At 45.3% G+C, this 13,520-nt stretch overlaps 1 protein-coding gene across 1 annotated transcript in view; it reads right to left on the bottom strand.

Moving 5' to 3' along the window:
• Nucleotides 1-13,520, bottom strand: part of ERBB2 (erb-b2 receptor tyrosine kinase 2) — a 408,618-nt gene that overhangs the window by 40,748 nt on the left and 354,350 nt on the right. The window contains exons 15-17 of the mRNA XM_078645660.1: nt 13,311-13,468; nt 12,856-12,903; nt 12,373-12,511 (exon numbers count right to left, since the gene is read on the bottom strand). Of these exons, the coding sequence (XP_078501786.1) occupies nt 12,373-12,511; nt 12,856-12,903; nt 13,311-13,468 (345 nt within the window). The remainder of the gene's footprint in view (nt 1-12,372; nt 12,512-12,855; nt 12,904-13,310; nt 13,469-13,520) is intronic.

The raw sequence follows: 13,520 nt of genomic DNA, 5'->3' as shown, positions 1-13,520 counted from the left end.
GCAGTGCCCTCTGCCTGTTTCTCTCAAATGTGAATACTAGTTTGAATGTAAAATAACTTCACCCATTTATCCCTGGGCATTTGAAATTTCCTGCAGCTAATGCTGCCATCAATCCTGGATCTGATTTTTCTGGTTCAGTCTATGTCGGCATAATTTCTTCTTCTATTAATAGGCTGTAAGAGACCCAGAAAGGCCGACTTGTCTACAATCAGCAGATGTTTTAGAGGTTTTCTGAAGCCAGGCAAACTCTGCACTAAGGCAAATTCAATGTAATGTTCTTTGCTTGTGTTACACAGCATTTTAGGAGTCTGTCACTTGGCACTTAATGTCTATATATTCCCCTAATAGCACTCTTAGGTCCAATTCTTTGGCGCTTCTTACTGTCCCTCAAACTGCATGAGCTAGACTGGGAGGTTAAGCACTCAGTAAACGTGGACCAACTCTCTGGAATACCCATACTCTTCATCTTTGTCAACTGGAAAATGACTATTTATTTCAAAAAGCACTCAACACTCCTCTTCAGTTGAGTACCCTGGTACCTGATTACTTGCTTTAGAACCATTATGCCCTCGTGCAAATGTTTCGCACTCTACATGAGCCTCATGAATTAACTTCTGTGCCAAAAAGGAAAATGCTACTTACCCAGTATGCATCTGTTCTTGGCATATAGAGCTGTAGAGCCATATGCTTTGCATAGATCACCATCTAGTGTTGGGTCTGGATGTGTGCACTTTGTTTTTGTTCGAAGAAGTCTTTGCAGTCACGAGGTAGGTGACTCCTCCTTTCGGTGATAGTGCGCATGGGCACCGACTCCATCCACAGATTGTTTTGCAGTAAGGGTGATGATGGAGTTAGTAAAGGGATGTCCATGTATAGTGTATCTAAATAAGATAATACTGCAACAGACAAAGGTACCCGGGGAGGCGGGTGGGCGCAAATGGCTCTACATGCCAAAAACAGATGCATACTGGGTAAGTAGCATTTTTCGTTCGAGGCATATGAGCTGTAGATCATATGCTTTAGCATAGACTATACAGCAGTTATTTCTCAAGCGGTAGCTAACCTGTATCTGTTGCAGTGGTTTGAAATAGTGTTCTTAACACCTTGACCGCGGCGCGAATTTCGCCGCGGTGCTGGAGAATTAATGAGTGGGCGGGGTTCAGACGGCCCCATGACGTCCTCCGCACACGCCCACTGTGACGCCGTCCGACGCATGGAAGGGGTTAAAATTGCCGGGCCCACACTAGCTTGTTGTTTTACTAACACAGCTACACAATAGTGCTTTGTGAATGTGTGCCGTGTAGACTATGTTGCAGCCTTGCAGATGTCATATAAGGGTATGTTCCCTAAAAATGCCATGGAAGCCCCAAGTTTGCGTGTAGAGTGCGCCCCAGGGGGAATTGTTAATGTGCGCTTAGCTTTAATGTAGCATATTTGGATGCATTTAACTATTCACTGTGCAATACCTGATTTTGATATGGGAAAGCCTTTATGCGGCGGTGAAAAAGCAATGAAGAGTTGTTAAGTTTTCCTAAAAGATTTTGTACTTTAATGTAATATAGTATGGCTCTTTTTACATCCAATGTGTGAAGAGTGCGTTCTGCCACTGAGTCTGGTTGAGGGAGAAAAACAGGTAACTCAACAGACTGGTTGAGATGAAATGCAGAAACGACTTTAGGTAAAAATTTGGAGTTAGCCCTAAGAACCACTTTATTTTGGTAATATGTAAAAATGGTTCTTGTATTGTTAGTGCCTGGAGCTCACCTACTCTTTTAAGAGATGTGATGTCTATAAGGAAGGCTACCTTCCAGGTGAGAAATTGTAGTTCACATTTGTGCATTGGCTCAAAGGGTGGACCCATGAGTTTTGTAGGGACTATTTTAAGATTCCACACTGGAGAGGGTGGATGTCTAGGAGGAATGATTCTTTTGAGTCCTTCCAAGAAGGCTTTGATAGCAGGTACTAGAAACAAAGACAAGTGTTGTCTGTTTTGTAGGTACGCAGCTATTGCAGCAAGGTGTAAGTGTATAGATGTATATGCTAGGTTAGAACGCTGAAGGTGTAACAGATAGCAAATTATGTTTTGTATGGAAGCATCTTGTGTATTGATTTTATTGTTTGTACAGTAAATTACAAATCATTTCCATTTTGCTGCATAGCATGCTCTTGTGGTAGGGTGTGTAGCCTCTATAGTGACAATCATGCAGTCTGGTGGAATATTAAGGTAGCCACACTCTATGATTTCAGGTGCCAGATCGCAAGGTTGAGTTGATTGGGACATGGATGTCTTATCTCTCCATGGTTCTGGGTGAGAAGCTTGGGGGAGAGGCGTAGTTTTTGGTGAGGAGCCACTGATAGTTCCAACAGGGTTGTGAACTATGGTTGTCGAGCCCATGTGGGAGCAACTAGGATCATTGTCAGGGAATGTTGTTTGAGCTTCCGAACCACTAATGTAATTAGCGGGAGAGGTGGAAATGCGTAAGCAAATTTTCCTGACCAATTAATCCTTAGCGCATTGCCTTTGGACAATGGGTGACAATACCTGGACGAGAAGCTTGGGCATTTTGCATTGAGGTGTGTGGCGAAGAGATCTAATTCTGGGTAGCCCCACATCTGGAAGAATGGGAGGAGAACTTGAGGATGTAGTTCCCATTCGTGGATCTGTTGTCTTTGACCACTGAGCAGATCTGCAATCTGGTTGTTCACTCCTGGGAGGTGTTTGCAAGGAGATATATCTTTTGAGGTATGGCCCATCTCCATATGCTTTGAGCTAGTTGTGAAAGCTGTAGAGTGCCCCCCCCCCCTGTTTTTGTGTATAGTGCATTGCTGTCATGTTGTCTGTACAAACTAGGACAGCTTTGCCTACTAGATGCAGTTGAAAAGCTTTTAATGGGAGAAAAATTGCTTGTAGCTCCAGATAGTTTATGTGGAGTTGTTTATGTTGTAGGATCCACATGCACTGAATGGTATGTTTTTGAAGATGAGCACCCCAACCAGTGAGCGATGCGTCTGCTGTTAGCACTATCTGTGGATTCAGGTCGCCGAATGGCCGCCCCTTGGAAAGGTTTTGGGTATTCCACCACTACAGAGAGTGATGGGTACGGCCGTCCACCAACACTAGATCTGTTAACTGACCTTGAGCCTGGTTTCCATTGACGTGCTGAGCATTCCTGTAGGGCACGCATTTGAAGTCTTGCGTAAGGAGCAATTGGAATGCAAGAAGCCTTCATGCCAATCAATTGCATGAACACTTGGGCATGTAGTGTGTGTTGAGACTGAAATTGTGATATCAGATTTTGCACGTTGCGTATCCTTTCTGGGTTGGGGTATGCTAGAGCTTTGCAAGTGTCTATTGTGGCTCCTAGGTACGCTTGCGTGTTGGACGGTTGGAGGTGAGACTTGTTGAGGTTTACAGTGAATCCCAAGTCGTGAAGCAACTCAACTGTTTGGTGAGTGTGGCATATGCAGCTGTGTTGTGATCTGGCTGTTATTAGCCAGTCATCCAGGTAAGGGAAGACGTGAATGTGCTGTCTTCTTAAATGTGCTATGAGTACTGTTAGACACATGGCGAAAACTCTGGGTGCTGTAGTTACCCACGAATGGGAGAACTTTGAATTGGTAATGTTGTCCGTCCACCACGAATCTGCGATATTTTGTGTGAGCCGGGTGAATGGGAATATGGAAGTAGGCGTCCTTTAAATCTAGGGTGAATAGAAAGTCGCCTTGCTGAAGCAATGGGTGCACCTGTTGGAAGGTGACCATGTGGAAGTGGTCTGACTGAATGTAGAGATTTAGCTGTCTGACGTTAAGTATAGGCCTGAGAGAGCCATCCTTTTTTGAAATTAGGAAATACAGGGAGTGCACTCCGGTCTCTTCATGATTTAATGGGACTGGTTCTATCATGTGTTTTTGTAACAGAGAGAGAACCTTTTGTTTTAAGGGGGTGAGATGTTCTGGTGACATTGCACGTTCTCTGGGAAGAATAGTTGGGGGAGTGCAGATAGGATCCAGGCAATAACCTTGTTGGATAATTTGTATTACCCACTTGTTTGAGGTGATTGACTTCCAGACAGGTAGGAACTGTGAGAGGCGTCTCCCGACAGGAGTGGAATGATCGGGAGTAGTGGCGGGAAGTCACTGTTTGCTGGGAGGGGAAGTACGGGTGGAGTTACCTCTGCCTCTTCTCTTCTTATTATTTCCTCTGTAGCCTCCTCGAAAATAACCTCTGGAGGAGGTTACCCTTATAAGAGGAGGTATTCTCTGTGGACACCGTTTTGGAGCGGCGAAAGGACCATCTTCTATAAGGTAATTGTGAGGCCCCCATGGACTTTGTAGTTTCTGTGTCTTTTTTCAGCTTCTCTGGGGAAGTATCGACAGCTGGCCCAAAAAGATGCTCCTTATCAAATGGCTGATTAAGTATGGACGACTGTACCTCCTGCTTGAATCCAGAGATTCTAAGCCAAGCATGTCTGCGCAATAGCATGCTAGTATTGATGGCACAAGAGGCTGTGTCTGCCGCATCTAGTGCGCATTTGATGTAGGTGTTAGTAATGAGCTTCCCTTCTTGAATGAGGGCGTTAGCTTTGATTTTATAATGAACTGGCAAATGTTGCATGAGTTTTTCCAACTCATCGTAGTGAGCCCTATCGCAGCGTGCCAAGAGAGCCTGAGCATTGGCAATACGCCAATTGTTAGCCGCCTGCGAAGCCACTCTTTTGCCTAATGCATCAATGAGTTTAGACTCCTTATCAGGAGGAGGGGCGTTGCTTGTGGTTTGAGAATTAGTTCTCTTGCGGTGTTAGATACCACAAGAGAGTCTAAGGGCAACTGACCTTTTATATATATAGGGTCTGTAGGAACGGGCTTGTAGTTTTTATCTACTCTAGGTGTGAGTATCCTGGCTCTAACAGGGTCTTTAATTACCTCATCCGTGTGCTTTAACATACCCTTGAGCATTGGTAAAGTATTAGTAGACCTGGGTGAGTGCGTAAGTGTCTCAACAGGGAAATCCTCTTCTAAAGGGTCTGTATGAAGCTCCACCCCGTGATACTGAGCAGCCCTGTTGATAAGCTGAACATAGCCAATGTTGTCGTCAGGTGGAGAGGGTCTGGAGGGATACAGGTCGAGCTCATTGTCTTGATCTGGTTCCTTATCATAATGCTCCCAGGGATCAGTGTCCTCTGGTATATCCTTTTCTTGTGTTATATTGTGCTCTTCACCCCCATCCCCTTCGTGTGTCAGGTGATATTGAAGGGGGTGGTGAATTTGAGGTAAACAGCGTTTACAACGCAACTTTTACCGTGCACTACCTTTACCACGCAACTTTTACAACGCAAGTCGTTACAACGACTTGCGCTGGGGGGCGCTGTAGGATAGGGAATAGTTTAATTTACTATCCAAAACCTTCCCTACTATCCACGGGGACTGGAGTTGGAATATTAAATTAAACTATTCACTATCCAGCGCCCCCCAACGCAAGTCGTTGTAACGACTTGCATTGTAAAACCTGTGTTGTAAAGGCATGCGTGGAAAAAGCATGCGTTGTAACGACATATATCCGAATTTGATGGTGTTATGATTAAATGTGGGTTAGGAGGAGGAGAGGGAGGTATGTACGGGGGAGAAGGGTTAGTACCCATGTCTTTTATTCATAGGTATATGGTAATCCTCTGAGAGATCCAGCTTCCATTTTGTAGGAAGAATGGCCAGGAGGTGTCCAGTTTTAGGGTCAATAGTTACTTTCTTTTGTTTTGGATTTAAAGGTGGGTCTACTGGCTAAGGCTCTTTGGATGGAGTATCTTTTTCTTTAGGAGTTGTTTTTGGCGTCGAAGATTTGGGCTGAGAGTCTTTGGGCATCAAATGTTTTGAATCCAAGTGCTTGGTTTTAACCGATTTGGGCTCTGAAGCTTTTGGAGTGGAAGGTTTTGGCTCCGAACTTTTTAGTGCGAAGGATCTCGGCTCCGGGCCTTCAGGTGTCGAGGATTTTGGCTCCGAAGCTTTCGGTTTAGACGATTTCGGCTTCGAAGCTTTAGGTTTGGAGGATTTTGGCTCAGAATCTTTAGATTTAGAGGATTTCAGCTCCGAGGCCTTCGGTGTGGAAGGTGTCTTCAGTGCAGGCAGCATGGAAACTGGCAAGAGCTTCGTCCTATGTTTCGGTGCCGAAGGTGTGGGTTCGGCACCGGAATGGGGCTGTCTCGAGCCGGAGCCAGAACACTTGTGTTTGTGTTTCATAGCCGGGCTGGAGGGCGGCGCATCGGCATGGAAACTGGCAAGAGCTTTGTCTTATGTTTCGGTGCCGAAGGTGTGGGTTCGGCACCGGAATGGGGCTGTATCGAGCCTGAGCCAGAAGGCTTGTGTTTGTGTTTCATATCAGGGCTGGAGGGCGACGCATCTGAAACTTTTACTCGGTGCCCACCAGAGCCTCGAGGGCGAAGGTGATACCAGTGCCTTAGATTTTGGTTGAGTGGACACAGCGGGATTTGTACTCGCTGTAAGTTGACTCAGAGTGATGTTCAGTTCTTCTTCCATGTTGAAGTCGGCTTCGGAAATTGAGACCAGTTCTTGGTCTTCTACAACTGGACAATAGAAATCTGAATCTTCGCCGAAGATGTCCGGTATGGAGACGTTCCCACGTTGCACCTCATGGCGTCGAGCCCGACGATCATGAATGGTCTTTTTTGACCGGAAGGATCGACAAGCTTCACAGTCCTTTTTGTTGTGTTACTGGGATAAGCAGAGGTTGCAAACCTAGTGCAAGTCGGTGCGTGGAAATTTAGTACGACACCCGGGACATAGCTTAAATGGAGGTTTTCTCAGTTTAAAGGATACGCGTCGAATGGGAAACCACGATCGAAAGACAATACCGTCAAGAGTAGAGGATTGCACGTCAAAGGGATTCGAGAATGATACCGAAACGGAGTGCGACGATACACATCTGAACCCGATGGCAGAAAAATCAATCTGGGGATGGAGTCGATGCCCATGCGCACTATCACCGAAATGAGTCACCTACCTTGTGACTGCAAAGACTTCTTCAAACAAAAACAAAGAGCAAACATCCAGACCCAACACTAGATGGTGATCTATGCTAAAGCATATGATCTACAGCTCATATGCCTCGAACATGAAAAAACACAAGAGTAAAGTCTGAGTGTTGACATACATGTTAAGTGATCATTAATTGATGCCCCGCTGAGGGATCTTCCCTGTATGTATTCAGCATTTCATCTACAGTAGCACATGCTGCAAATCCTTCAATGCAAAAATCTACAAACCCCAGAACAGACTATAAATGAGAGCATAGAACTGTAACCTTTCATCGCACTCTACCATGAACGACATCACCATTTTCACTAAGCCAACAAAAGCACTTGCACTTATTACAAAATAACATGTTAATCTCAGACATATTATCAACATCATTACAAATGGGCTTCAAACGAGCAAAGAATCTTGAAGTGCCCTTATTTTCCATTTCATCTTTCTGTTCCTTACTTTCTTCTCCTCTGCTATATGTATTCCTCTTCTGTCTCTCCCTTCCTCCTTTACCTTTCCTCTATCTTTCTATTGTATTATATGTTCCTTTTCTCTCTGCATCCTGTTGTACCTTCTTAACATTCCATACATTCCCATCTTGTCTCACCTGTCCTCTCACTCTCGTTTTATCTCTGCTCTTTCACCTCTACTCTTCACTTGTGTTTTTTGTCCCATTTCTCCTTGACCCACTTCTCCTCTCCATATGTCTCGCCTCTTTCTTCATCTCAGACTATTTTCTCATTTTTCTATCTCCCTTGTTCTCTTTCTGTATCTGCCCTCCGACTCTCCTGCCTCTCTTCCTCCTTTTTTTTTCTCTCTGTTTCCCTCAGTCTCTTTTTGCTATTCTCCTAAATTTCTTTCTCTAATCCCCTCTATTCTTGTTGCCAATTAATTTCCATCTCGATAGTCAATCAATCAATCAATCAGGGTTTATAAAGAATGGCTAATCACCCGATAGGGTATACAGGCGCTTGCAGGTCCAGGAGGCTTATCAGACAGCCAGGTCTTGAGGGCCATTTGGAATTCCGGAAGTAAGATGATGGCCTGGAGGTGGGTGGGGAGGCTGTTCCAGGTCTTTGCTGCGATGTGGGAGAAGGAACATCCTCCACTTCTGCTTCGGTAGATGTGGGGGGTATGGGCAAGTCAAAGGGAGTAGGAGCGTAGTCTTCTCGACGGTTGGTGGAAGTTAGGCGGTTGTTAATGTAGGCAGGTCCTTGGTTGAATAGAGCCTTGTGTGCATTGATCAGCAGATTGAATTGGCATCTCTTCTGTACGGGGAGTCAGCGGAGTTTCCTGAGGTGGAGTGTGATGTGGGTTCGGCATTCTGCATGGTCTGAAGCTCTGTAAGAGGTGTACAGCGATTCCTACATAGAGGGCATTGCCGTAGTCCAGTCAGCTGGTGATGAGGGCTTGTGTCACAGTGCTTCTCATGTGTAGGGGTAGTCACTTGAAGATCTTACATAGCATGCACAGAGTGAGGAAGCAGGCGGAGGAGACGGCGTTGATCTTTGATTTCATAGTGAACTTGTAATCAATGGTGATTCTGAGGTTTCTGGCGTTGTTAGAGGGAGTGGGTACGGGTCCTAGGTCTGATGGCCACCAGGAGTCGTTCAATGTATTGCTGCTGTTGCCAAAGATCAGTACCTCCGTCTTGACTATGTTCAGCTGCAGGTAGTTCTTCTTCATTCAGTCAGCGACGTTTGTCATGAATCTGTGGAAGTTGGTTATGGTGGTGGTGGGGTCGTCAGTAAGTGAGAGGATGAGTTGGGTGTTGTCGCCGTATGAAATTATGTGAAGACCATGGGATCTAAAAACGTTGGCCAGCGGAGTCATTTATGCGTTGAAGAGCGTGCGGCTGAGGGATTAGCCCTGGGGGACACCGCAGGAGATCTTGAGTTCAGAGGTGAAAGGTGGGAGGTGGATCCTCTGGGTTCTTCCAGTGAGGAAGGAGGTAATCCACCTGACCACGTCCTCTTGGATATTGATGTGGTGGAGTCTTTCTATCTGTGTGTAGTGGAATAAGGTGTCGTGGGCTGCTAAGAGGTTAAGGGAGATGAAACCTGCTGTTTCTCCTCAGTCGAAGAGGGTTCGTTCGTACGTCGTTGGTGACTGTGATCAGGGTGGTTTCGGTGCTATCATTGCTGTGGAAGCCAGATTGGGAGGCATTGAGTAGCTGGTTCCTCTCCAGGTGTGTCATGGGTTGATTATTGATGATTTTTTCCAGTACTTTCGCTGGGAATGGGAGCAGGGAGATTGGCAGGTAGTTTTTGAGTTTGCTGGGGTCGGCGGAGGGTTTTTTGAGTAGTGGTCTGACTATTGTGTGTTTTCCCGGCATGCGGTGCTGATAAAGGTATTGAATAGGGTGGTGAGTTTCTGGCCGATCCTTTGCTTTCTGAGGTTGAAGATGTGGTGCGGGCATGGGTCTGTGGGATGGATTTCATTGTGGAGGTGATGTCCTGGGTGGAGAGAGTATCCCAAGTGGTCAGTGTGTGGTTCGTATTGGTTATGGTGGTGGCATATCTGTCTAGGGAGTCCGTAGGTGTGGGTTGGGGTTCAAAGTTACTGTATATGGTTGTGATCCTGTCTGGGAGAAGTGGGCGAGGTTGTCGCACAGCTCCTGCAAGGTTGTGATGTTGTTTTCACTGGAAGCAGGTCGGAGAATTCCTTAACGATGCTGAAAAGTTTCTTGGTGTTGTTGGCGCTGATTTCAATGCGTGCAGCAAGCGCTGTCTTCTTTGTTGCCCTCAGCAGGCGGTGGTAGAGGTTGAGGTAGGTCTTGAAGGCTGCCCTGTTGGAGGTGTCCCTGCTGGTGTGCCAGCTCCTCTTTAATTGTTTGCTGTCTCGCTTCGCTGTTCTGAGTTCTTGGGTGTACCAGCAGGCCTTTTTGAAGGATTTTCTCTGGTCTCTGTGAGTTTGTTCAACCTCTGGTGGGGGGCATTGGTCCTCTTGGGGTTGTGGTGTGGGGGATGAAGATACTGAAGTGAACAATGTGAATTCTGTGACATGGCTATATTTGACGCGGTTGCTGGATCAGAAAATGTTATCAAGTGTGTGCCTTGCGATGTGTGTTGGGTCATGGACAATCTGGGTGAATCTGAAGCTGCTCATACTATTGAGGAGGTGTTCAGTGTTTTTGTCACTGGGGTCGTCGATATGGAAATTTTGGTCGCCGAGGAAGATATAGTCCTTTGAGTCTAAGCCCAGGAAGTCTGCAATGGTGTGGCAGAAGCTGGAGTGCGGGCCTGTGGGTAGGTATGTGAGTGTGATGGTTGTCTTGTCGTCCGTGTGGAACTTAAAGTTGAGATGTTCCATAGAGGTGATGATGTTGTCGGTGATGGTGGTACACTGTACGGTCTCTTTGTGGATTATGGCTGTTCTTCCTCCCTTATTGGTGCAGTCCTGGTGAGTGATATTATATCTGCTGTAAATCGCTGTGGCAATGTATAGGGCGGATGTGGGGTTGAGCCAGGTCTCAGTGAGGAAGACGCTGTTGGGGGTGAGGGTGGTGATGAGGTCTCATAATTCAGTGGAATGCTTGCATAGTGAGCGAGTGTTGAGAAGGGCGCTTGCAAGTTGGTGTTTTTGTTCAGGTGATGTCTGTGGTGTGTACAGGGTGGGGCTGGTGTGTCTGCACGGGCAGGTGAAGTGGCAGTGGTTGCAGGTGAAAGGTCCTACCGTGGTGTGTGTGGGTCAGCACGATGGCAGTTTGTTGCAGCACCCGGGGGAGTAGAGCTCGGCATTCGTGTATCTTCGGGAGGGAAAGTGATTGTCGCACTCGGTGTGGTCCAGGCGCGTACAGGCACAGACCGGCTTGCCTTTGGTGGGTACGCTGTGCAGTCGTGCTGCGGCCTGCATTAAGTAGGCCCTCGGGCGGGTGGGTGGGGCTTCTGTTGGTGGGAAGAATGGTGAGTGGGAAAACCCGGTTGGGAGAACCCAAGCTGGAAAACCCCGGCAGCTGCGGTTTAACTGGATTATTGTGGAACAAGCAGGAACTGGATGCTACAGGCAAGTGGCAAGCTAGGTGACCAAGTGCGTACAGTGAATAAAACTAATCATGTTTGCTGTCTACTTTGATTGCCCAGTATGCTGCAGGATGTCTTTTTAGCTCCTTAAAAAGTGAAAACTATTTTTGCTAAGAAGTAGCAATCCCCTCCCCACACTAGGCATATATCAGGAAGAGCATTTGCACGCCATCCCCTGCCTATAGGCATGCACTATCCAAACCACAATCACCTTTCTTTACTGAAAATGTATTTACTTGAAGACATTTAACTATTGAGCACTTTATTTGCAAAGTAAAAGCACCTAAAATATAATTCTTCATTATTAGGAGGATTTGGCTAAATTAGGGGCAAGGTCAAAGTTTCATCTAGGGCCAGTTTAATTTACGGCATGTGTGTAATCAAGGTGAAGATAATGGTCTGGGTTAGTTTAAGATCAAATTTAGGGTAAGAGTGACACCACTTGGGCAGAGTTAGAGTTTAGTGACAAAGTTAGAGTTTGAGTTAGGGTTAGATTATCGCTAAGGTTATGCTGAAGGAAAAGAGTAGCCTCAATGGTCAGGGTCAAGCTTAGGCTCAGAGTCACAGTTAATGCTGGGGGTAGTCTTAGGGCTAGATTTGAGTTGGACAAAACAATTAACCAAGGTATGTTTACTGTAGGAGTATAGGTTGCTATAAAGGGAAAGCTAGAGTTAGATTAGGGTGAAAGGTAAAGGCTAGGCCAGGTTCAGGAGAAGGGAGATAGTAAAGGTTAGTATCTAAATAAGGGTAACGTTTAGGCTCAGGGTTAGGTTACGGTGAAAGTATGATTACCTTTAAGGCTACGTCAGGGTCAAGAGATGGGTAAAAGTAAAGTTTAGGGTCTGAATAAGGGTCAGGGTTAGGTTCAAATAAAAGAAAGTTTTTTGTGAAGTTGTTTGCGCTATATAAAATGTTCTAAATAAAAAAAAAAGAAGAAGTAGGGCTAAGATTAATAATGGGAGTTAGGTTTCAAGATACTACTAAAACAATATAATAATACTTTAGGGAAAATTAAAATATACTGTTGCAAAAGAGCGGAAAGCAACATTGAAAAACAATATTGTTTTTCAAGGAAAAGATTTCTGAGCAATTCTTTTTTAACAAAACAGTCATTTTAATGCTAAGTATAGCAAATTCTGACTACCGTCCAGAAACGGTTAGCAATAAACAAACATGAAATGTAACCAGGAAAACATACTAAGAAAGAATGGCAGACCTCAGCGCAATAGTTCTTACGTTTTTCTGGTTTCTCCACCCACGTTTCGGCTCTAATCCTGTCCTGGTATTTTACATTTCCTGCCCATCATGGCCTCACCTCATTTTCTTGAAGAAGACGTTGCCTGGTGTGCTTCCTCTTCAGTTGATTCTTCCGTCTGAAGCAGATGACACCGAGAAGGATGAGAACAAGCAGCAGGAGAACTCCAACCACACAGGCCACAATGGAGTTGATCTCACTAAAAAACGAGGGGAAGTATGGTGAGAGAAAAGTCAGGGGGAAGCCACCATACAATGCAGCCTTGGGGGCTGATCACACTAACAATAGAGGAGGAAGTGCAAGATTTAGGGAATGGATGCAGGTTGATGGGGAGCACAGAGAAACAGAAGCAAGCACACAGCAAGGTGAAGAAGCACATTGCAAGAGGAGGAAGAGCAGGGTTTGGGTGCAAGCAAAGGGTGGAAGAAGTATACATGTTTTGCTGCAGATCCAAACAAAGGTAACAGAGATGTTTTGGTCTCCAGAACTGGATTATCAAGCAAGCTATAGGCAGAATTTAGGGGATACAGGATTTTTTATTACCTGGGTTTTTGATCCACAGGACAACCTAATTCATCCAGAACAGTGCACCTGAGACAGGGAGAGATGCAATGAAGCGTTATTCACTTGTAGTCCTCATTCTCCGCATGGGTATTTTCACTGATTTCATGAGTAATAAAAGGTTTACCCATATGTAGGATACTGGAATACTTTTACTGTGCATATTTTTGTATGAAAAAAAGTTATTTGTCCTCTTTTTTTAAATGAAAGAAATAACAAATGAGATTCAGAAAAAAGTACCAGGTAGACATCCTAGAAAAAAATCGGTTATATCAACACTGCCTTAATTACATACAATTATTTAGTCTCTTGTAAACGTGCACCAGGATCTTTGACTGGATTAGGAATATTCAGTGACAATTCATTTCAATGAACAACTGATGAAGAGCATTATCATATGATAGAGAAGTGCCTGCTGCCTCTTTGTTCTTACGTACGAGTGTGTGCAGTTTGTAGGGCAAAGCTGACAAATGCCGTCTTCATCAGGGTATTTCCAGAAGGGCACGTAGGTGTCTCCTTTGATTCCACTAGGGCACGTCTCCACACAGTCAGACCCATCTTTATAATGAGCACAAGAAATGCACTGACTGGCGCCCTGTCAAAAGAAATGACAACTTGTGACCTGTCCTTTTCCCACATAACCTACA

Source organism: Lissotriton helveticus, chromosome 5_1 (assembly GCF_964261635.1).
Source record: "Lissotriton helveticus chromosome 5_1, aLisHel1.1, whole genome shotgun sequence".
NCBI lineage: Eukaryota > Metazoa > Chordata > Amphibia > Caudata > Salamandridae > Lissotriton > Lissotriton helveticus.
Note: the sequence above shows the minus strand (reverse complement) of the source record. Positions and strands in the feature narration are given on the sequence as shown.